Genomic DNA, 25,739 nt, shown 5'->3' on the forward strand with positions numbered 1-25,739 from the left:
TTATGAAGCAAGCCGAGAGTGTGTGTGGTTGAGCTCCACGATACATCTCATTCGTGAAAATGTGATTTAAAATGTGATAAAGTACCCATGATTTTTTATGAGGATAATGCAGCATGCACAACACAACTTAAGAGAGGACTCAAGCAGATAGAACGAAGCACATTTCGTCAAAACTTTTCTATACACACGAGCTACAAAAGAATGGTGATATTAACGTGCAACATATTCGTTCAAGTGACAATGTGGCTGATTTATTCATCAAGTCTCCTTCAATTGCAACTTTCAAGAAGATGGTGCACAAGATCGGAATGCAAAGGTTAAGGATGTTCTCATTCGGGGGAGTTAATACGCATTGTACTTTTTTTCCCTTACGAGGTATTATCCTACTGGGTTTTCCTTGTAAGATTTTTAATGAGGCAGCTTATATGCATATTGTTAGAGATGTGTACTCTTTTTCCTTCACTAAATTTTTTTTTCACTGGGTTTTTCTAGTAAGGTTTTAACGAGGCACATTATCTATCAATTAGACATTCAGGGGAGAGTGTTATAAATATATTACCATATATAGTAAATGTCTATTTTACCATATAAAGTGAATTTTTATCTATGAAAAAATTAGAAACCCCAAGGTCAGTTTTTTCCTATAAATAAAGGAGGTTTCCTTCACTTCATTGTAATTCAACCCATCAAGAATTCCTCAAGGAAAATAAGAATTACTCTATCTGCTCTCTCTATTCTTCTTCTTTTTTGCTTTATATTTCATAACAAATTTCATAAAACATCTTCATTGGTTGGGTAAATTTTAGAAGATGTTAGCTGCTTATGCAGAACATTTTTTACAGTTTCGAACAACCAAACACAACAATACATAAATTTACACAAGGTGCATACAACAAAGAAATTATGTTGTTAGGGAAATAAGAGGTTGCTTAAATGAGAAAATTTGCCATGAAATTTCAAGATTGGTTTCTCTCCATTAGTAATAACCTCAAACTTTATGCAATCTCCCGCCTTCAAGTCATTATCAGCACATCACGCAACCCCTCTCCAATATAGAGTCCAACATTGTTGGTATCCAACCTTAAATTCTAGGGTCTATGTCTTTCATCTCTAATAACCAAATCGTATTTCTTGTTGATGAGACTGTTTGACTGAGCAAATCATTTGCGTAGGTACTGAAAAGGTTTATAAGTTATAATGATTACCACATATCGCCAAACAATTCATCAGCTCCATTTTTTTGTTGTATCATTCTTCCAATAAACAAAGAGTGGAAAATAAAGAAAATGATGCATATGTTTCCTTTTAAGACTCACCAAGTAATTCCTTGTAAGGCAATACGGCTTGACAATGCACACAAAATGAGATTTAGCAAAAGAGTTGTGAGTAGCAGATTCTTCGTTGGGAAAAGCCTTTCTTTTTGAAATGATGTTGGGGTTTGGTGTGTCTGTTACATGTTTATTGTAACAAACCCAAGTCAAAAAATCAAATATGACAAGAATTAAAGTATGAAAGAAGTACACAGCCTCTCTTTTGACTAATTTAATCAAAAAATAAATTAAGCTTATTTCAACGTTAAGGTTATTAACTTGGTATTCATCTAGTATAAACTAACTGTACTATAATACGTGGCAGTTTATTATTGTTAGTCATGCTCTTCATGTTCTTTTCAAAAACTACAATATGTTGGACTAATGTTTTGAAGCTCTAATTTCTTTGTAAAATCATAAACTACTACATTATACTTGTGTCACAATATATCACCAGAAAAGTGGAGGACTAACCCTCGTCTCTGTCAGACTCTAAAGATCCCTTAACTTTGATTTCAAATTTCCAACTGTTTGCTTGATTTCTCGCAGGGCCGGAAGCAGTGCACGTCGAGTTAGATAGAGCAAAGAAGGGTCCTCTAGTAGATTGCCCTTTCTTTTCCTTTCTTGGGCTAGGTAGCCATTAGTAGAATATCCGAGGCATTATAATTATTTGAGTAAAGCATCAAGTACCCCTGAATTATGATTAAATTTGCTACGACACACTCCAACTTCACGGGGGACCTATTATTCCCTAAACTAACTTTTAGCGTATTTTTGTCATCCTGTTTAGCTGACATGGCACCTTTTGTTAGTCTTTTTAGCTGACATGACACCTTTGATGTGGGTCTTAAATAAAGGTGCCACGTCAGTACAATGTGTAATAGGATTCTTTGCACAACTAGCTGATTGGATTCACTATTTACTTTTCTAGCCGATATACCTAGATTGTAAACTAATTATACATAAATTATTCGGATTAATTTTTCTAAATTTAAATAGGTTTCCCGACATTAAAGTAGCATTTTCAAGCTTGTTCTCTCTATGTGTAGCTTGTAAATACGAAGTTTATAATGTTAATCTTTCTCCTAAAATTCCAGCTTCGTTGTTGCAACTGTGGTCATTACTCCAACACTTACGAGCCTCTTATTGACGTAAGTCTGTAGATCAAAGATGCTGACAGCTTACATTCAACATTGGATTCATTTACAAGAGTTGAGAAACTTGATCTAGAGATCAGGTTTACTTATGAACAATGTAACGCTCAAGTCTCAATTATGAAGCAGCTGATGCTAGATAACGCCCCTTCTTCCATTTGAAGATGTTCCAAAATGATGGTTCTGTTGTTCGGAAGGTTGATAAGCATGTTTCATTTCCACTGGAATTGGACCTGCTTCCTTACACCGAAAATAACCAAACCAATAATGTGAGTATGTTACCTATATGAGCTAAATGAGTACTTGCCTGTTGCTGATAAGTAATTTATTAATAAGTTGTTTGGAGATTGATGGTAATAAATTACTTATTAGCAACAAGAAAATACTCATTTAGGTAACAAATATTCACATTATTGGTTTGGTTATTTTCGGTGTAAGGAAGCAAGTCCAATTCCAATGGAAATGCAACATGTTTATCAACCTTGCGAACAACAGAACCGTCATTTTGGAACCTCTTCAAATGGAAGACGGCAACAGAATGGGCGTTATATAGCATCAGTTGCTTCTCAATTAAGACTTGCATGTAACATTGTTCACAAGTGAGCCTGATCTCTGGATCATCAAGTTTCTCAACTCTTGTAAATGAATCCAATGTTGAATGTAAGCTGTCAGCGTATTTGACCTCCAGACTTGCGTCAATAAGAGGCTCGTAAGTGTTGGAATAGTGGCCACAATTGCAACAGCGAAGCTGCAATTTGAGAGAGAAAGATTAACATTATAAACTTCATATTTACAAGCTACACATAAAGAGAACAAGCTTGCAAATGCTACATAAATGTCGGAAACCTATTTAAATTTAGAAGAATTAATCCGAATAATTCATGTATAACAACTATGTGTAATTAGTTTACAATCTAGGTATAGCGGCTAGAAAAGAAAACAGTGAATCCGATCAGCGTGACACCTTTGAGTTCAGGTGGGTAATAGGACCCTGTAAAGTTGGAGTGTGTCGTAACAACTTTGGTCATAGTTCCGGGGGAAGGGGGGTACTGTATGCTTATCTCTAATTATTAAAAGGGTTAATTATTGTGAAGAACATGTTTTACAATATGGAGAACCAACTACAAAACCCAATCCCGCAAAGTGTGGTTTGGGGAGGGTAGAGTCTATGCAGATGTTATCCCTACCTTGGAGGTAGAGAGATTGTTAATGATAGACTCAATATATTTGATAGTATGGAGAACCAAACACAATAATTTTGACAAAGATGCAATATAGTGTCATGATGTATATAAAAAAGTACAAGGATCATTGAAAAAAAGTTGCTTAAATTGAAAAAATTTACCGCGAAATTTTCATATTGGTTTTTCTCCATTAGCAATAATCTCAAACATCATATAATCCCCCCCCCCCCCCCTTAAGTCATTCACAACGCGGAATTCAGCCCATCCAAATATATGGAGTCTGCTAGCCTTAAATTCCATGATCTTTGTCTTCTATCTCTAATAATCAGACAACGTTTCTTGTTGATGAGACCATTTTCCATTGCAAATTCTTTAGGAAGGCGCTGAAATGGTTTATAACAATTCACACATATGTTACATTTCACGACATGGAGCAGTTACAGCTTACTGAAGACATGACCCTAGATAAGAAGGTGTGGAGGTCGCGGATAAGGTAGAAGGCTAGTGTGTGTGGGTGAGTCATAACTAGTAGTTAGGAGAGCTTTTGTGTAGCCGGATTAGTAATCCTAGGACTGCGTCCATAGGTAGGAGCAGCTAGTTAGGAGAGCTTGGGTGTGGTGGGTGTCTTTGATCTGTGAGTGTATGGTACTATTGAGTGGGTGTCTTATTTCTTATTTCTCTTATCTCTTATTTCTCTTATTTCTTATCTCTTATTTCTCTTATTTCTATTTTTATTATTTCTTATCTCTTATTTCTGTTATGTCATCTATCCTGTTTCATGTTTCATTGCGACCTTGTTTACTATTCTTTATCTTGAGCCGGGGGTCTATCGGAAACAGCATCCCTATTTCTTCGGAGGTAGCGGTATGGACTGCGTATATTTCACCCTCCCCAGACCCCACTTTGTGAGAATGCACTGGTTTATTGTTGTTGTTGTAAATAACTCCAATAAACAAAGAAGGGAAAAAAACAAAATGGTGCAATGTTTCCTTTAGCATGAACTTTTTGAACGGTAAAAGGGGAAATGAGCTTTGAGACTTACCAAGTAACCATTTGAAATACAATATGGTTTGCCAGTGCACTCAAAATGAGATTGATCGCAAGGGTTGTGAGTACCAGCATCTGCATAGGGAAACACCTTGCTTAATGACATGATACAGACGTTCAATTTGGCTATGAAATTGTTAGTTATAGAGATATCCATGTCAAAAAAAATTAGATATGACAATTTTTATTTTTATTTTGATAAAGTAGATATGACAAAAATTATTACAATCAAAGCATGAATAGCGTCTTAACATCCACCCTATTATTAGTTAGTTTTTTTAGCTAAACAAGTTGAAATTTTTTTTTTTTTTTAGAAGGTAACATTTGTGTAGATTAACAAAGGACAGTACATAGGTTGTACTGAAAACCATCTTTACAACATATCACAATAGAGAACTGAATCAAAATCCTAACAAGAGCCTAGGATGTCAATGATTGACTCAGTATACTCTAAGTACATCTGTTTACACCAAAAACAAAACAATTTGGTGGAGTTTAGCTTGATCTTCTGTAGATCACAATTTATGCCCCCAAAACATCTAGAATTTCTCTATTTCCATAATGTCCACTACCAGATACAAGCTGGAACAATCCTCCATCTGTCTCTGTCTGCAGCTCTTGCTCCTGCCTCCTCCCACATAAATAATAATTGAGTGAATTTGTTGGGCATAACCCAAATAATACCCCTGAGGCTAAGAAAAATCCTCCATGGTTGACATGTAATCTTGCACTGTAGAAATGGATGACTGACTGTCTCACCCTCTTCACCACAGAGGTAACATCTAGAACAAAGGGAAAATTTCCTTTTCTTAAGGTTTTCTTGAGTTAAAACCGCTTCCCTTGCTAATAACCAGAAACAGGCAACTTTGAAAGGTATCTTCACCTTCCAGATATGCTTCCAAGGCCAGTGATGTGATTAACGACTTCCTTTGACCAGAAGTTTATATGCATAGCTAGCCTTAAAAATACCTTTACTGTCCAGATTCAACCACAATCTATCAGCTTCTTCATTTGTGCCTTTGAATTCCTCCAACACTCAGAAAAAATCAGTCACTGTATTCATTTCCCAGTCATTGAAGTTCCTTCTAAATTGGATGTTCCACCCTTGATGTGTCCAAGAGCTTGCAACATGCTGTTGTTGTTGGACAACCACCCCATACATCGGAGGGAACAAACCTTTAAGACTATCTGACCCCAACCATTTTGTCCTACTTTGACAACAATGTGATTTTTTAAAAATGGCCAAAGTACTCTGATGGATCTCCGGAGACTAACAACATAGGGAATATGAACCTCTTTTGTCATCCCCCTATTCTCTTCTCCATATTTTGCTTTGATGATCTTGCTTTAGTATTCTCGAGGTTTATGGGAGTACTTACAAAGCCATTTTAATATAAGAGCTTTGCTTTGTAGCTTTAGATTCCTTGTACCTAGACCCCCTTGTTTCTTCCCCAAGAGAACATAAGTTGAAACTTATGTTAAGATTAGTTGTGGCAAATGAATAAGTTACCTATAAATACGTTGTACACAGGTAAATGGATTCATTCATAAAATAAGATCAATTTCTTCTCTCTTTATATGCATTTCTCTCCTCAGCTACAATTCTTGGTTCATTCCATGATTTAGCAATCATCTTCTTCAAGTTTCTACTCCTGGATTAACTACTTTCCATCTTAATCACTTCTGCTTGTATCAGGTACAACAGGTAATACCTTAAACCAGTCGGAAAGCTAGAAATCCACACAAATTTGAAACCGCATTCAGCTCATTTTGAACCATTGTGTTGAGGATTGAGAAAGTGTTAGATTAGTTAACCATATTTAAAATGGGACGGCTGAATATGAGGTTGTTACGGGTGACTTGGGCGGGTAAATCAAATATAGGTGGAAAGTGCCACTACCAAGGCGGAGCCAGGTAGGGTTGAGGGGGTTCATCTGAACCCGATGAACCTCCTTCAATGGAAAATTACACTGTTTACACATGATATGCTTAAAATTATTATTATGTATCTATATCGTAGATGTTGAAGCTCTTAGTGAAAATCTTGGCTCCGCCACTAGCCATCATTTGTTAAGATCTATGTTGCTCGGACTCTTCAAAAATGTCAGAGAGTGCGTGTCTGATTCTCCAAAGTAGTGTATTTTTGGAGAATCCAACATGGGTGCGGCATCAAAAGTGAAGAGTCCGCGCAACTTAAGTTAAGATTAAGGGATTCTAAAGATGTTACCTTTGAATTCAAAATTTTTGGAAGTCTCTTCAACATTATTGCATCCTCCTTCTTCCTGCAGATACTCTGCATACTCTCTGTTGCGACGACTTGAATCAAAGATGGAAACTTCAAATTCCATGTCTCCTTCATGTCTGAAAATCAACAAATCTCCCATTTGCAAATCATGTTCTTCTACAAATGCAGCCCAACCTGCTTCGAATCGGCCGCCATTAGACCTTCACCAATCAACATTTGACCTCCTTTCTCAGTATTGCATGTTTAATTTGATCTTGTCCCTTCAAATACTTAAAGAAACCTGTAGGAATTTTCTGCAGTACAACATAAACTTTCCCAATAAGTACTACTATTTTGTTTTGTTTAGGACCTGAAATTGTACTCTCTCTCGACCTTGTTAAATATACAAAAACGAGAAACCCAATATAATCCCACAAAGTGGGGCCTGAGGAGGATAGAGTGCACATTGTCCTTACCCCTACCTTGGAGATAGAGAGGTTGTCTCCGATAGACCATCGGCTCATGGAATAACACCCATAAGGACTAACCAGTTAAATATACTACAACAACATACCCCGTGTAATCCTACAAGTGGGGTTTGGGGAAGGTAAAGTGTACCTAACCTTGCATCTACCTCGGGGAGGTAGAGAAGCTCTTTCCGAAATACCCTTGGCTCAAATGCAGCAAATCAAAGTATATACGAAAAAGAAATACAACAGCAAAACACGTCAATCAATAAGGAAGGTAGTATAGAGCCTACAAAGAAAAGAAACAGTAACAACAACGAGAAAATGTGATAACTGAATAGAAAATACATGTATAAGTCCAATACTACAACAGCCCTAGTGCTCCCAAGCTCCCACCAAGCCCAAACCTATCAAAAAGCGAGTCAAAGGACAGTTAGCTATTAATCTTCTTCCCTAATCCACGACCTCCATACCCTCCTATCTAAGATTGTCTCCTAAGTGAGCTAAAGCTATGTCATGTCCTGTCTAATCACCTCTTCCTAACACTTCTTCGGTCTACCTCTACCTTTCATACTACCCTCTATATCCAATCTCTCACAATCGCCTCTTTACAAATTCAAACCATCTCAGTCTCGCTTCCCTTGCCTTCGCCTTCTCTACCACAAAGGCTACTACCCAGTTAAATATGACTTATAAAATCTTTAAAAGAACTATAGCTTTCAAATTTTAGTGTTTTATTTTTTTCTGGGATAAATTCTTCAACTTTTATATCATATATGCAACACATAGTAGGCAAAGGAAAGACTGAAAAAAACAAAGAAACAGAAGGGATAACTTACAAGACCATGCTTGAAACCTTTTTGAAGGGGTTTGAAAAAATGAGGATTCTTTGAAGGGATTTTCATGGCAATCAACAAAATGCCCTTTTCTGTTTTGCAATTGAAAGTTTGAAACTTCAGTTGATATAATTGATTTTCATGGGATTTAGCATGTGAGACTTGAAGAATTCTAACATTTTTCTGCACAAAGCACACATATATGAAAAATCACTAAATTTCTTAAAAAAAGAAAAAAAGGTATCTGATGAACTTATATGTGCAAAATCCGAGGAAGGGCGTTCTAAAAGGGTCTAACACACACAACCTCATCTTGTATTTCGCAAGAGGCAGTTTCCTCAGCTCGAAATTGTGTCAAATGGAGACAACTTTACCAATTATGCAAAGGCTTTACATATATATATATATGAAAAATCTAATAATGTACCAGTTATGGAAATATCTACTATATATACATGATTAAAAATTATTGAAATCTGAAATTATATGTGCGGAATCTGAGAAGGACCAGTCCTCAAGGCTCTATGTACACAGTCTTACCTTGTTTTTATGCGAGAAATAATTTTAACGACTCGAACAGTCAAACCTGTATCACATGGAAACAACTTTATCAATTACACCAAGGATTTACATATAGGAAAAATCTAATACTGTAGCAGTTCTGGAAATATATATTATATAAATTTCTAACAATAATTTGAATCTGAACTTACATATACGAAATGTCGGTCCACAAGGGTCTATGTACATAGTCTTACCCTGTATTTATTGTGGCTTGAACTTGTGTCACATGTTACTCCAGGAATTTACACACATATATATGAAAAATCTAATATTGTAGTAGTTATGGAAATACATACCATATATAAATTTCTAGCAATTATTGAAATCTGAACTTATATGTGCGGAATCTCAGAAAAGATTGGTCAACAAGAATTTATATACACACTCTTACCCTGTATTTATTGCGAGAGGCAGTTTTCATGGCTCGAACCTCTGTCACATGGAGACAACTTTACCAATTACGTCAAGGCTTTAGTTTCCACAACTCAACCTGTGTAACATGAGACGGCTTTACCAATTATGTCAAGGCTTTAATTTTCACAACTCGAACCTGTGTAACATGAAAATGACTGTCAAGATTATATACATATATGAAAAATCAAATAGTAAATTTGTAACAGTAAATGTACCTTTTTCAAGGCAGTGGACTAAGTAAATCAGATGTCATTTTGTAGACTCCCGGAGAAAAGTTGAACACTGTTGGTCCAAATGAGGAGAAATTTGACCACATGGAAAATTGTGGGTCCCATTTGAAATTTCTATCCAACTACTCACTACATTTAAAAAAAATATCTTACTTTTCTTTTTAATTCGTTTAAAAAAGAATAATTTTTTCTTTTTCTGATAATATTTTAATTTCAACTTTTCAAAAAACATATTTAGGACTACAAGATTAAAAAGCATTTTGATACATTTGACACAATTTTAATTTAAGACCACAAAATTCAAAAATTTTCTTTATCTTTTTAAACTTTATATCAAATCAAAGTAGATCATTCGTTTTTACATGGAAGGAGTAATACTTACATGAGTGGCAAAGCCATATTGAAAATTAGATGGAAAATGGAGTGTGTAAAGCAGATGACATTTTTGCAGCTTTCCAAAGTGAAATTTGAACACATGTAAAGTTGTGGATCCCATCAAGGACTAACCCTATCAAAATACCAACGTATATATACCTAAAAATCTCCTCAGTGCAACCAACATAAATTTTCTTATCCACGTCACATTATTTATTTATTTTTAACCTTTTAAGTTCATCAATTATTTAAAGCTATCATTTTTGGGGACAAATATGTAAAACAACATTGCATTAAGAATATATTAATTATAAATTTTTAATTTTGTTAAAGATAACGATATTCTAATCAAATATATTTTTACATATTTGGCTTAGTAAAGAAAATATACATGCTTAGAAAAAATAATCATTGCATCTAAAATACACACACATATATATAAAGCTACATTCTTTATACTTGTCATCTATTGTCTTCGAAACAAATAAAAAGGACAGTCCATTGCACTAAAGCTCCCTTCGGAGAAGGGTCGAACCACGAGTTTATTGTACGCAACGTTACCATGCATTTTTACAAAAGGTTATTTCCACGGAACCTGTGAAAACATAAACAACCTGAATGATTTCCGATCCCACATGGTCTACTTTTTCCTTAAAGAATTTGATCTCCTCACAGTACCAAGTTATGGATCATTTTGAAAACAATGCACAGAGAGAGGAGATATATTTCAAAAAATCCATATCAAATTTTGAGACATTGACTTAGTACAAGATCCAAATATATTATATCCACTTGCTTCAGTGCTAGTTTCCTTGCCCGCCACCAACTACTTCCTATTATCCTGTCAGTGGCTTCTGTGATGTTTGGCATCCTTAAATTCCCAGAAAATTTACCTACAATGTCAAAAAACAAAACATAGCCCCAGTTCTGAGATTGAATTGTATAAAACAGACACTCAAACTTAGCCTAAACTGACAAGGAATTATGAAGTCTTAGAATGCAAAGTACCTTTGTCCATTTAAGAAAGTTGCTTCATCCAAGAGATATACCAAAAAGAATCATAACTTATGTGCATATAAGATAATAGCAAAACAAGTCGTGCTTAAATGAGGAAACTTACCATTGTATTTCCATATTGGTGTGCTTCCATTAGAAACAACCTCAAATATTATGCAATCTCCTTCCTTTAAGCAATTTGCATCACGGAATTCATGACATCCACCTCTGATATATACACTATTGCCAGAAGAATGTAACTTAACATTCCACGATCTTTCCCTTTCATCTCTAATAATCAAATCACATCTCTTGTTGGAGAGACGATTTGCAAGAGCAAATTTTGTAGGAATGACCTGAAACGGTTTATGACCAATTGCACAGATAACCAAAGAGTGCTCTACTTCATATTTTCACCAAGAAACAAAGAGGGGGAATGGTATTCTTGAAGGAACTTCTTAAAGTAAATTTTAGACTTACCAATGAATCACTGACGAAGCAATAAGGTCTAACAATGCATACAAAATGAGATTGACTAAAAGGCTTGTGAGTGCAGCTCCTGCATAGGACATGCATGACTTGATGCTGGGATTTTGTTTGACAATATATTTCAGTAGAGTTTAAAACGTCTAAAAGTGTTTTTACCTGCTAAAATGTTGTATCTCTTCTTTTTTATCATCAAAAAATATTGCATCTCTTGTTCTTAAAGCAATTTTTTAAAAAAATTACAAAAACTGACAGTCTAGAAAGGTTGAGAAAGAACTAACCGAAGACCACCTTACAACAACAACAACAATGTACCCAGTGAAATCACAAAAGTAAGGCCTGGGGAGGGTAGAGTATATCCACGCCTTACCACTACCTCGTGGAGGTAGAGAAGCTGTTTCCAAAAGACACTTCGCTCAAGTGTAGCAATTCTAAGTACAAGTGAAGACAATATAGCAACTAACAATGGAAAAAGTGCAAAGTCTCAAAGAAAGAACAAGAACAACAATAAAATAACTCGACAATCAAAACACAACAGACAACAGACTAACAGATTTCACAAGAAAGGACTACAATATTACGACTAGTACAACGATAAACACCTACAAGCCTAACCCCTCGAAAAACACGACAACACTCCTACCTTACTAACCTTCTACCTTAATACACGTCCTCAACACCCTCCTATCTAAGGCCATGTCCACAGTAACCCAATTCCTATCTAATCACCTATCCCCAATACTTCTTCGGTTCACCTTTACCTCTCCCTATACCTACTATATCCGACCTCTCGCATCTCCTTACTAGGCGTCTGCACTTTGCCTCTTTACATGTCCAAACCATCTCAATTCGTTTCCCTTGTCTTGTCCACCATGAGGCCACTCCCACATTATCTCGAATATCCTCATTTCTAATCTTACCACACCTAGTGTGACTACACATCCACCTCTATATCCTCATATCCACAACATGCATCTTATGAACATGTGAGTTTCGAATGGCCAAAACTTCGCCCCATACAACAAGGTCAGTCTAACCACACTCTATAAAAATTACCTTTAGATTTCGGTGGTATCTTCTTATCGCACAAGACTCCAAGGCAAGCCTCTACTTCATCCACATTGCACCAATGCGATGTATGATATCATCGTCAGTGCCTCCACTTTCCTGGATGATAGACCCAAGATACTTGAAACTGTGTTTCCAGGGAATAGCCTCAATGTCAAGCCTCACTTCGATGCTTGCCTTATGCTACCCCTCACTGAATTTGCACTCCAAATGTTTTGGTCCAGCTCAACTTGAATCCTTTAGCCTCCAGAGTTTGTCTCTGTGTCTCCGACCTAGCATTAACACCATCACGCATCCCATCTATAGTACAATGTTATCTGCAAATAACATATACCCAGGCACCCCATCTTGAATATTCCGCGTCAATTCATCCATTACCTAGGCAAACAGAACAGACAACGAACAGAGAACTGATCCCTGGTGCAACCCCATTTCCACTTAGAAGTGCTCTAAGTCTCCACCTACCGTTCTAACCCGCGTTTTAGCTCCATAATATTTGTCCTTTATCGCCCTAATATAAGCCACCGGTACACCTCTAACCTCCATGCATCTCCAGAGAACTTCCCTAGAGACTTTGTCTTGGGCATATTCAAGGTCAATGAAAACTATGTTTAACCCATATGAATTTTTCTTCAAATTTTTTAAATAACAAAATATGAAAACTTATCAAGATGGAACCTGGGAAAGAGCCTTAATAGATGACTCAACATATAAAAGTGAGTGAATAAACCTAGAAAACTGCCCCTTTACTTTGGATTATAGCCTATGAAAGATGAAACACTATTCTTATAACAAGTAAAAACAACTAAAGGAAACCTATTAAAAAGCAAGTACAATAGCATGTAAAGCTCTCCATACACTACCTACTAAAGGAGTTCATAAATAAGGCCCTATTTGGGTATACAACTAAATTGTTGTGCTACAAAATTTAGTTCCGTAGAAAATAATTCGGGAAAACAACAATTTCATAAAACGTCTTCATTAGCTGGGTAAATTTTTGAAAATGCAAGCTGCTTATGAAGAACATTTTTTACAGTTTCGAACAACCAAACACAACAATACATACATTTATACAAGGTGCATACAAGAAAGAAATAATGTTGGGGAAATAAGAGGTTGCTTAAATGAGAAAACTTGCCATGAAATTTCAAGATTGGTTTCTCTCCATTAGTAACAACCTCAAACTTTATGCAATCTCCCACCTTCATATCATTATCAACACAGAATTCACGCCACCCCTCTCCAATATAGAGTCCAGCATTGTTGGTATCCAACCTTAAATTCCAGGATCTATGTCTTTCATCTCCAATAACCAAACCACATTTCTTGTCGATGAGACCGTTTGCCCGAGCAAATCGTTTAGGAAGGTACTGAAAAGGTTTATAAGTTATAATGATTTGCACGAACCACATTTTTTCACTGTATCACTACTCCAATAAACAAAGAGGGGAAAATAAAGAAAATGATGCAGATGTTTCCTTTTCAGACTCACCAAGTAATTCCTTGTAAGGCAATACGGCTTAACAATGCACACAAAATGTGATTTACCAAAATAGTTGTGAGTAGCAGATTCTTTGTTGGGAAAAGCCTTTCTTGTTGAAACAATGTTGGGGTTTGGTTTGTCTGTTACATTGTTTATTGTAACAAATCCATGTCAAAAATCAAATATGTCGAGATGTTTACAATTAAAGTACTGAAGAAGTACGCACCCTATCTTTTGACTAATTTAATCAAAAAATAAATTGAGCTTATTTCAAGGTTGAGGTAATTAACTTGGTATTCATCAAGTATAAACTAATTGTACTATAATACGTGGCAGTTTATTATTGTTTGTGATGCTCTTCATGTTCTTTTCAGTCATTACAATATGTTGGACTAATGTTTTGAAGCTCTAATTTCTTTGTAAAATCATAAACTACTACATTATACTTATGTAACAATATATCACCAGAAAAGTGGACTAACCTGCATCTCTGTCGGACTCTAAAGATCCCTTATCTTTGACTTCAAATTTCCAACTGTATGCTTGATTTCTAGCAGGGGCGGAAGAAGCGCATGCCGAGTTAGATAGAGCAAAGGAGGGTCCTCCAACAGATTGCCCTTTCTTTTTCTTTCCTGGGCTAGGTAACCGTTAATGGACTATCCGAGGCATTATGAAGAACATTTTTTTCAGTATGGAAATCCAACAACGAAACCCAATCCCGCAGAGTGTAGTTTGGGGAGGATAGAGTGTACACAGATCTTACCTTACCCCTACCTTGGAGGTAGAGATACTGTTAATGATAGACTTAATTTATTTGATAGTATGGAGAACCAAACATAATAATTTTGACAAAGATGCAATATAGTGTCATGGTGTATATAACAAAGTAAAAAGATAACTGAAAGAAGAGTTGCTTAAATGAGAAAACTTACCGTGAAATTTCCAAATTGGTTTTTCTCCATTAGCAACAACCTCAAACATCATACAATCTCCCTCCTTTAAGTCATTTGCAAGGCGAAACTCACTCCATCCACCTAATATATGTAGCTAGTCTTAAGTTCCATGATCTTTGTCTTTCATCTCTGATCATCAGACCACATTTCTTGTTGATGAGACCGTTTTCCATTGCAAATTGTTTAGGAAGATGCTGAAATGGTTTATAACAATTTGCACATATGATACACTTCATATTTTTTTTGTAAATAACCCCAATATACACAGGAGGGAAAATAAAAAAATGGTGCAAACGTTTGCTTTAGCATGAAGTTTCTTAACGGCAAAGGGAAAATGAGCTCTGAGACTTACCAAGTAACTATTTGAAATGCAATATCGACTGACAGTGCACTCAAAGTGAGATTGACCGCAAGGGTTGTGCGTACCGGCATCTGCATGGGTAAATGCCTTGCTTGATGACATGATGCAGAGCTTCGATTTGCCTATTAAGTTGTTAGTTATAGAGAAATCCATGTCAAGAAAATTGAATATGACAAAAATTATTATAATCGAAACATGAATGGCACTTAAACATCCATCCCATTATTAGTTACTTAGTTTTCAAATACAGTGTTAAGATTGCCCATAAATACACTGTAAACATATAAATTGATTCATTCATGAAATAAGATCAATTACTTCTCTCTTTTTCTACATTTCTTTCCTCAGCTACAATTCTCGGTTCATTCCTAGATTTAGCAATCATCGTCTTCGAGATTCTGCTCCTAGATTAACAACTTTCACCTTGATCAATTCTGGTTGTATTAGGAACAGAAGGCAATAGCTTAAACCAGTCGGAAAACTAGAAAACCATACAAATTTGAAACCTCATCCAACTCAGTTTTACCCATCGTATTGTGGATTGAAAAAGTTTTAGATTATTTAACCATATTTGAAATGAGTGGGTTGAATATGGGGTTGTTACAGGTGGCTTGGGTGGGTAGAGAAAATATAGGTGGAAATTGCCACCACAAGGGAAGGAGCCAGGTAAGGCATCCACACCCTCTTCAGTGGAAAATTACATTGTTTATATATGGTTTTGGTTAAGATTACGTTTTTATGTAGATATAATAGATGTTGAAACTTGAACCCTTTAGTGAAAATCCAAGCTCCGCCACTCACCTCCACTATTTAAGAGAAACAGATTCTAAAGATGTTACCTTTGAATTTAAAATTCTTGGAAGTCTCTTCAACATTATCACATCCTTCTTCTTCCTGCAGATACTCTGCATACTCTCTGTCACAATGACTTGAATCAAAGATGGAAACCTCAAATTCCATATCTCCTTCATGCCTGAAAATCAACAGATCTCCCAATTGCAGATCATGTTCTTCTACAAATGCAGCCCAACCCGCTTTGAATCGGCAGCCTTTCACCTTCACCAGCCAACTTTTGCCCCCACTTCTCAGTACTACATGTTCAATTTGATCTCGTCCCTTCAGATACTTCAAGAAATCCGTAGGTATGGTCTGCAATACAACATAAACTTGTCTCAAATCACCATTCTGCTCTGTATAGGACCTGACAATTGTACTATTTTTCTACCTAGCTAAACAATTGTACTCACTCCGTTTCAATTTGTTTGTCTTACTTTCATTTTTAGTTCATTTTACAAAGAATGTCATTTTCTTTTTTGTGGCAACTCTTCAAATTCAACTTCCTATAGAGCATGTTTAAAACAACAAGATTTAAGTACATTTTGGTTCATTCTATGTATCTTTAGTTTAAGACCACAAGATCAAAAAATCTAATTACTTTGTTAAACTCTGTGCCAAGTCAAAACAAGACAAACAAATTGAAACGGAGGAAATACTTCAAAGAAATATGGTGTTCAATTTTTTAGTGTTTTATCTTTTTTGGGATGAATTCTTCCACTTCCATATCATACATGACACATATATTAGACAAAGGAAAGATGAAAAAAACTTAAAAAAGGATTACTTACAAGACCATGCTTGAAACCTTTCTGAATGGGCTTGATAAAATGAGGTTTCTTTGGAGGGATTTTCATGGCAATCAACAAAATGCCCCTTTTCTGTTTTGCAATTGAAAGTTTGAAACTTCAGTTGATATAATTGAAGAACTCTTGACATTTTTTTACACAAAGCACAAAAATTTCGAACAATTATTGAAATCTCTAATTATATGTGCGGGATTTAGGAAAGGATGAGTCAACAAGAGTTTATATACACAATGTGCTCCAACATTCATCACATGGAAATAACTTTACAAAACTTCACGAATACCTGAAAAAGTTAATCGTAAATTTGTAACAGTTATTGAAATCTAAATTTATATGTGCGGAATAGAGAAGAACCGATCCACAAAGGTTTATAGTACATAGACTTACAGAAAAAAGTTAACAATATTGCACCAAAGGTGTGGCGCAGTTAAATTTTGTGTGCGCACCCTAGTCAATTAAATTAATATAAAATTAAACACGTAGATACATGCATATTATGTGGTCAATTCATATTGTATATGATGTTTTACGTGTATTATACTATACATAATAAGTGAGTCTATTTATTTAATTTTATAGAAGTTTATATATTATGCCTTTATTATGAATGTCAAGGGGGCAAACGATCTAGGTCAAGTTCCCACATACTCTTTCTGATTTAAAAAAAAAATAATTAGGTGTATATTTATTATATTAACTTTATTAATAATGTTTTGAAACTTTATATTTGATTATTATTACACTATGTAATTATTTACTACTAAAATTCGAAAGAGAAAAGTATAATAGAATTTTCTTCATTTTATAAATTAAAACAATTATTTTTAATATAATAACTTTTTTTTATTTTATAAATTAAATAAATAAATTAAAACAATTACTTTTAATATAAGCGACAAGTAAAACGAAATAGAAAGTGTAACTTTAAAATTCGATGGTCTTTATTTTGTCTCATATAGTAGGACTCTTATAAAAATGCCTTTTATAATGGCTATCTTAATGAATTGGTCCGGCTTAACAAACTTTACCATAAAGTAAATATTTTAATATTTATCAGATAGACGATCAAGATATTTTAAGATAGTGAATTTACACAATTAATAAGAAGTTCTACCTTATAGATAAAAGTAAGATTTTGGTACATTATTGTCAATTAAACGTAGATTAAATTTTTGTTCATGAAGTATAACCAATTAAGTACCCAATGAATTAGACGTAATGAAATAGTATAAACTATTGTCCATGTGATATAAGTCAGTTTCTAAAGCTCTTGAGCTACGACATGCCTGTAAAACTACTTATAGATTATAGAGTACCCAGTATGTTAGATTTAGTGAAATAGTTTAAATTGTTATCCATGAATAATGACTTAATTTTTGTAAAATCTCCGAGCAAAAGTTAAAAAGTATCTCAAAAATAAAACTTTATGAAATTTTTCTGAAGTTTCAATTACATATTTCAAATTCAAGAAATATCTGCCGAAGTTCTTATTTTATAAGTTGCATCGAATATCTAATATTTTAAACTTTTCATTTTGTAGTCTAAGAATATGATTAAGCAAATACTTGTTTTCGTATTACAAAGTGAATAAAATTTCGTTAATTTCAAAATGCAAAATATAAAACTTAGTAAGTGATTTAAAAAGAGGCTATTTGCCCATTTCCTCCATATCATAGAGTAGGCAAACTAATCGAGGCAATTTTAATTACTCGCCTCAATCTTTTATTTTTATTTTTGGTTTCTCGCCAATGTAAGGTACCCTAGGGATTGTTTGGTAGATTGGATTAAACGAAATAGTCCATGTATTATGAGTGATACTATTTAGTACTTCCTTCGTTTAAAAAATAATGACCTACTTTTATTTTTAGTTCATTTAAAAAATAATGACCCATTTTCTTTTTTAGAAACATTTTAATTTTAACTTTCCATGTGGCATGTTTAACACTACAAGATTAAATGACATTTTGATATAGTTGATATATATTTAATTTAAGGCCATAAGATTCAAAAGTATTATTTGTTTCCTTAAATCCCGTGTCAAATCAAACTATGTCAGTCTTTTTTAAACGAATGAAATATTATTTTTGGTAGAAATTTGAGTCTACGTATAACTAATATATGCATTAGTTATACACCCTGTTTGGTATCATAGGGTGTATAACACTATAACTAATACCCTTCATTTGGTGGTATTAATAATACATTGAATTTAATATCATGACATTATATATGTAAAGACAAAAATACCCCTCAAATCCTTATCATTTTGTTTATTTTCTTGAATTTATGTTTTATACTTGTACTAGTAAATTTGTTTAAGTAAATTAGCTTACAAATTTTATTATTTAGAGAGAGTTATCCGTTGCTAAAAAAATCTAAGATCAATCAATACAAAGCGGCCTCCTGAAGCTTAAGCTGATGTTCTCCATCAATAAATTTATTATGATAAATAATTGTGATACAAGTCAAATGGCGGCCTTAACTTTCAATGACCTCATTCAAAGTCACTGCGTGAAGAATCAAGCTTTGGTCGCATGAAGGGCATGAGATCATACTTGGAGGGGTCGTCTTAAGCATGCCATTAAACAAACCTGAATGTGGAAGATTGCTTGGAGCATTGAAGACTTGAGGACTCTCGGGTTTGGGTCACACTTGGTGGTTCACGATTTTGGTTCCCTTTATTAAGGGCATTTTGGTCACTTAGCCTTGAGGGCATTTTGGTTATTTAAACTTGTCTAAATGACACTCCATGGCCACCCCGCCTCATAAAGGCATTGGAGTCATTTTGTCTTTTTTTTTGTAATATACTATATACAGACTCTTTTAGGTCTTTTCTCATTAGTTTATGAATGGTGAAATATTGAAACATTGAAAGTTCTCTCTTTGAGAGTAGAACACCTTAGTGTAGTCTTAGTTAGGGCTTGGAATAGCCATTATAATTTGGGGCTTGGAAAAGCTAATATTGACCTTTGCTTGGAAACGGTGGATCTTGAGGTGAGTTGATTCCCTTGGCGGTCACCGTAAGAGTGTGGTGTCAATTATTACATTCATTAGGGGTTAGTGTTGATATACACATGGTTCTTAATCTTGTAATAATCTTTATCTCACTAACTATCATTTTTTTTCTTGTAATATTGTTGTGTTTGTCTTGTTCATTACTCTCGGCTTTGTAGTGTTGTTGGCCGACTTGTTCTTCTTCTTTGTTCTTCATCTCATTGTTGTTAATCTAGTTTGGATGATGGATTTTTTGGTGTGCTAAGCACCTTGTTTCTTCTCATTCTTGTGTTGTATTGTGAATCCGAGAGTTGGTCTCCAATTTGATCCTCGGATCCTAGTGATTTGTGGACTGATTTGGAGTGTGTTTCATGTGTTCCTAGTATTTCTTGTATCATTTGGTATCAGAGAATGGCTTGATTTTGTTCCCACAAGATCAATTTTGGGCTAGCTTACTTGAAAATCCCAAAAAAAAAATAAAATAGATTTGGTGTTCTTGTTGTTCTTGGCCAAGAAAGCTGTTGTTCTTGTTGTTGTCTTAGCCGAGACTTATTTGTAAGTCTAGATCTAAGTGTCTTTTGTTTGTTTTGTTGTTTCAAGTGTTAGTTTTGTTCTTCACTAACAATTTGAGTCTAGATTTAGATTTGAGATTGAAAAGTTGAAATTGTTGTTGTGAACAAAAAAGGTGGCCGTGAGTTGATGTTGTTGTCTTGGCCATGTGGTGACATTCTCGTGGACTTGGGTTGGACGTTTTTGTTGATGTTCTTGTTGTGGTTATTGTGTTCTTGATGTTCTCCGCATCCTCCATACCTTGTTAATCATAAAGTGAAAGTTTGATCCAAAAAAGTGAAGGAAAAAGGTTTGAGAACTTGTTAAGTTTTGAAAGACCTTTCACCCACCAATGACTTGTCAATCACATCTCAACCACTTTCCATGAGACAAGGGTCCATGTTTCAAGAAAAAGTACTACAAAAGTCAAGTCTTGAAATTTGAAACTTGAAAAAGAGGCTTCAAGACTTATTCTTCCCTCCTTAAAACAAATTCCACCAATTCAAATTAAAAATGGGTCAAGACTTGGACTTTGAAAAATAAATTGTAGAAACCGCAATCAATACGTGGCTTCCATATCATCATTTTACTGTTCATGCAACTTTATTAAGCTCAAATTTTAGATGCTTAATTTCATTTTATTGTTTCATTAGTTTCATGTCTTGATTCTAGAATTAATTAACAACTAGTAATCACCTACTTAGTTATAGATTAATTATTGAATCCATTTCTTTCGTGTCTTCGTTATTTGTGTGTTTTTCTCATTTTTTAACTCGTACTAACTTCTTTGTTTCAAATTCATAAGTAAATTTTATTTTTGTGTCTTAAGTCGATCAAACAAGAGTCCATTCCAGCCGCCAAGTAGAATTGACCTCCTATTGACTACCGAAGTATAAGCAACTTTCAATATTCGCCGTTTCAATTGTGAGAATCACAAAGGTGAGTGTATACAAGTGATAGTGAGAATCTTTTACTACTAATCTTGTTTGTTCATTGTGTAGATACGAAGGTTATATAAGAGGAACATGTCTTCGATAGTCGGGGATTATTGTGACTACAACATTGGATACTATGATTGTAGTGAGCGATTTTATGGTTACGAAGTTGAGAGAGATTGCGGAGGGTATGAAAATAGCCATGATCAAAACTTGGACAGATTTGTGGGACACGGTTTTAGGGGAGAAAATGAGGGGAATGAAGTACCTAGTGCTTATGGTGAATTTGGAGATTATATAGGACCTCGTGATGATTCTTATAATGAAGTTGGAGCATGTGAGGAGTCTTACACTTTCCACTCCGAACCTAGATTTGGTATTAGGTATAAACCCTTTATTCGCAAAGCTTATGAGAGCTATGATGAGAGTACACGTGAGGAGTGTGAAAATTCACTTTCTTCACCTTATAGTACTTCTTATCAAGATCGACATGGTGTGAATGGTTATCCTAGATATAGTAGAGATTGTCCCACGAGAAGAAGAGGATATGCATCTCCAAAATCGACGGGTAATCATATGCCTACAGTGTTGATCTGAGAAGGAGTGTACACTCCGAAAAGGTGACCATTTGTGGGATATCGGGCTGCCTCGATGTGTTAAATGATAGGTACTATAGAAACTACATCCTTCCATTCATGGTTGACTACTTTGGGTTATTTCGAGAGCCTTTACTTGTTCCATACTTCTTGGACGGGTTTAAGGTTATCGAGAGGTTGATGGTTGTCTTCTCCCAATTTGATTACCACGATGAGGTATGGTGTGATATTTTTCCCTTAATCTACGGTCATGTGATCTTGAGTACCGATTGATTTGCACAACATAAAGTTTCAAATGTGCAAAATTGGCCTAATGTTGTAAGAGACCGATGGGAAAATCGCCTCATGACATATATTCTGCCCGGCCCACAAAGAGAAGTGCTCACCTACTTTAATCCAAATAATGATGAGAGATAAAAGATTGAGAGGAGTAAGGGTGTGCAAGGTGGTAATCCAAAAGTAGAAAAGGGAGAGCTTGTGTGGAGCGAAGTGAGGGGGTTGCCACCAAATCGAGCTAACATTATTTGTCCTTCTATTTCTAAGGGCATTTGTGTAGGTACTGACATGACAAGCGAAGGAGAGAAATGTTGATTCGTTGCCCAAGCTTGTGGAGGACCTTCACTACACAACAAAGGAGAGTCTACTCAAGAACTTCAAGGTAAAATAGCTAACTCTTACACTTTGGTACGTGTGAATGATAATTGTGTGGCTAGTAACGCATTGAGTATGAGTTGTAGCTTACTTACTTATGAATCTAATGATTCTTTTCCTCTTGTTGATGATGTACATGTTGTGAGTGTGGATACACTAGTTGATCCTATTGATGAAGAAATTGACTTTTCTTGTAAGAGCAATATGTGTCCACCTAGTGTTGAAGCCAATATACTAAACAAAAGTACATCGTCTTGTGTAATTGGTGTTGATAAACTTATGTGTGAAACTTGCCCACAACTTGAGGTTATGTGTGATGTGCTTAATAGAACTCAAGTGAGTGAAGTATTTGAAAATGTTGGTTAACAAAATGGGAGTGAACCCGAGAGCTATTCTTGGGATAATCTTGTACTTGAAATCTCTTTGAAACTTGATATTGATCTTTTAGAGAGTGATGAATGTGTTTGTTCCGAATCTGCCCGTAAAATAGATCATGCTCTCTTTAGGTATAATGTTTTGTTTGAAGATGATAGAAACACTCCTAATAGACTTAGTGGTGAAAATGATGGTATAACTTACCTTGGAAGCTATAGCCTATATGCTAACCTACTATGGTGGGACAACATTCCTCCTAAGTGGAAATCTCTTCATGGAAGATGAGAGTACTCTTAAGGGTAAGGAATGTGTGGCCTTGGAAACTACTTCTCCTTCTACTTTGTGTGACTTTATTGTTGAGAGTACTCATATTGATGATTGGAAAACGAGTAGTGAGTACACACATGAGGGCACCTTAGTAGAAGTCGACTTCAGTGATACCTTTCTCTACTCTCTATTTGTTTTGGATAATATGTATGCTATTGTAGAGAGTATGTTATTTAGTTTGGGTGGAGACCACGGGAAAGGAGAGTGTTGTCTAGACCCGTGTCTATGCCCACTTTTCCCATTTGACCCCAGTGCCAAATGTAGAAATGGTAATGTCGGTGCACCCAACTTGTTGCTTGGTCTACATGACAAGCAAAGTGTCACTCTTGGTGAATCTCATAATCAAATCCTTCGTACCTCTTTCATTGAGTTTTTAATATTTCATTCAAAGGATCCTTGGTTATGCTTCAAGTATGTGCCGCCTTAGCGTGATGATGTTTATTATTGTGCTAACTCTAACCCTCATGTCATGAGGATGTTGTGCTTGTTTGTCCTTTCTCTAGTTTTGCAAGGTGCGAATTCGAGGTCGAATCCTTTTCAAGAAGGGGAAGATGATACAAGTCAAATGGTCGCCTTACCTTTCAATGATATCATTCAAAGTCACTACGTGAAGAATCAAGTTTTGATCGCATGGAGGGCATAGGATCATACTTGGAGGGGTCGTCTTGAGCATGTCATTAAACAAACCCAAGTTTGAAAAATTGCTTGGAGTCTTGAAGGCTTGAGGAATCTCAGGTTTGGGCCATACTTGATGGTTCATGGTTTTTATTTTTTTTATTCAGGGCAATTTGGTCACTTAGCCTTAAGGGCATTTTGGTCATTTAGACTTGTCTAAATGACACTCTATGGCCACCCCACTCATTAAGGGCATTGGAGTCATATTGTCTTTCTTTTGTAATATACTATTGCCCCGTTTGGCCATGAAAATTACTTTTTTCGGAGTTAGAGTTGGAGTTGAAGATGAAGTTGGAGTTGGAGTTATGTTTGGCCATGAATGTAAATTAAAGTTGTTTTTGAAATTTTGTGAGAGAAGTATGAGTGAAAAAAGTGAAAACAAGTTTTACTTGTTTTCACTTTTTCAAATAATTTTTCGGAGTTGGAGTTGAAAAATTCATGACCAAACGGTGCATGTTTTCACTTTTTTCACTAAAGTGAAATAATTTTTCGAAAAAAAGAAAAAAAAATTCTATGGCCAAACGGCTACTATATATAGTCTCTTCTAGGTCTTTCATTAGTTTATGAATGATGAAATATTGAAACATTGAAAGTTCTCTCTTTGAGAGTAGAACACCTTAGTGTAGTTCTTAGTTAGGGCTTGGAATAGCCATTGTAGTTTAGGGCTTGGAAAAGCTAATATTGACCTTTGCTTGAAAACGGTGGATCTTGAGGTGAGTTGATTCTCTTGGCGGTCACCGCAAGAGTGTGGTGTCGATTATTACATTCATTAGGGGTTAGTGTTGATATACACTTGGTTCTTAATCTTGTACTCCCTCTGTTTCATAATAAATGAATTGTTGGATTTTGGCACACAGATTAAGGAAAAAACAATAAAAACATAAATTTAACACAACTTTTCATTTTTACCCGTCAAAAAGCAAAAGTTGACCTTTAATACCTTTTCGAAAATTAATTGATTGTCAAATCATAAGGGTAACTTTGGAAAAAAATTCAATGATTCACTTATTTTGAAACACCAATAAATACCCCAACAATTCACTTATTCCGAAACAGAGGGAGTAATAATCTTTGTCTCACTAACTATCCTTTTCTTTCTTGTAATATTGTTGTGTTTGTCTTGTTGATTACTCTCGGCTTTGTAGTGTTGTTGGCCGACTTGTTGTTCTTCTTTGTTTTTTATCTCGTTGTTGTTAATCTAGTTTGGATGAAGACTATTTTGGTGTGCTAAACACCTTGTTTCTTCTCATTCTTGTGTTATATTGTGAATTCGAGAGTTGGTCTCCAATTTGGTCGTCGGATCCTAGTGATTTGTGGACTGTTTTGGAGTGTGTTTCGTGTGTTCCTAGTATTTCTTGTATCAAATTGTTTCACATAAAAAAACAAATTGATATCAATACCAATCAATTTTGACTTAAAATAACTTATCGTGCAACAATAACTTTCTTGATAAACTTTAACTCTAATTCAGCATAACTTACACACATCAACAGAATGTATTCAAGTTTGTAGGACAAGGCAATAATTAAGATTGATTAGTTCGATTTAATTAGTTGAAAAAACTAATTTTTTTAACTTCCTATTCATAATTCCTTTATGATATCCATTAACTCCTCCTTGTCTGCAAACGAATCAACAAAATCATCCTCCAAACTGACCAATCATAAAGCTATAAATCATCAAGATTTTTTTCTATAAAGTTTAAATTTCTATTAAAAATAAACTCAAGTTTCACTTTAAAAACAATAAGAAAAATAATATTTAATAGAGAAAAGGCATTGACATAGGTCTATGAAAAACAAAAACAAATGTAACAAAGTACTGAAAATCAATTAACAATAA

General features: G+C 34.9%; 2 protein-coding genes across 4 annotated transcripts; both read right to left on the reverse strand.

Annotated features, from left to right (window-relative positions):
- Positions 1–539: 539 nt before the first annotated feature.
- On the reverse strand, positions 540–13,318 carry LOC107848512 (ubiquitin carboxyl-terminal hydrolase 20). 3 transcript variants are annotated; one of them, XR_007053257.1, is made up of 10 exons: positions 11,282–13,318; positions 10,926–11,157; positions 9,416–10,698; positions 9,178–9,336; positions 8,763–8,808; positions 8,226–8,405; positions 6,923–7,233; positions 4,691–4,770; positions 1,317–1,447; positions 540–1,175 (listed from the first exon to the last, which is right to left on the reverse strand). XR_007053257.1 is itself a non-coding variant. In XM_016693308.2 (6 exons), the coding sequence occupies exons 4-6, from the start codon at positions 7,077–7,079 to the stop codon at positions 2,826–2,828; spliced, it is 624 nt and encodes a 207-aa protein (XP_016548794.1). In that variant the 5' UTR covers positions 7,080–7,233; positions 8,226–8,405; positions 8,763–8,808; positions 9,178–9,409; the 3' UTR covers positions 2,096–2,825. The 3 variants fall into 3 exon arrangements, 2 of the variants coding, with proteins under 2 accessions (XP_016548794.1, XP_047264594.1); XM_016693308.2 differs by lacking the exons at positions 540–1,175; positions 1,317–1,447; positions 9,416–10,698; positions 10,926–11,157; positions 11,282–13,318 and adding an exon at positions 2,096–3,212 and having other exon boundaries at positions 9,178–9,409; XM_047408638.1 differs by lacking the exons at positions 540–1,175; positions 1,317–1,447; positions 8,226–8,405; ... (3 more) ...; positions 10,926–11,157; positions 11,282–13,318 and adding exons at positions 2,096–3,212; positions 7,543–8,219.
- A 1,447-nt stretch (positions 13,319–14,765) lies between these two features.
- On the reverse strand, positions 14,766–17,067 carry LOC107848534 (B3 domain-containing protein REM8). Its single transcript, XM_016693342.2, has 4 exons — positions 16,778–17,067; positions 15,992–16,301; positions 15,144–15,274; positions 14,766–14,985 (listed from the first exon to the last, which is right to left on the reverse strand). The coding sequence occupies exons 1-4, from the start codon at positions 16,841–16,843 to the stop codon at positions 14,860–14,862; spliced, it is 633 nt and encodes a 210-aa protein (XP_016548828.1). The 5' UTR covers positions 16,844–17,067; the 3' UTR covers positions 14,766–14,859.
- Positions 17,068–25,739: the final 8,672 nt, after the last annotated feature.

The sequence above is a fragment of the Capsicum annuum genome, chromosome 1 (assembly GCF_002878395.1).
Source record: "Capsicum annuum cultivar UCD-10X-F1 chromosome 1, UCD10Xv1.1, whole genome shotgun sequence".
NCBI lineage: Eukaryota > Viridiplantae > Streptophyta > Magnoliopsida > Solanales > Solanaceae > Capsicum > Capsicum annuum.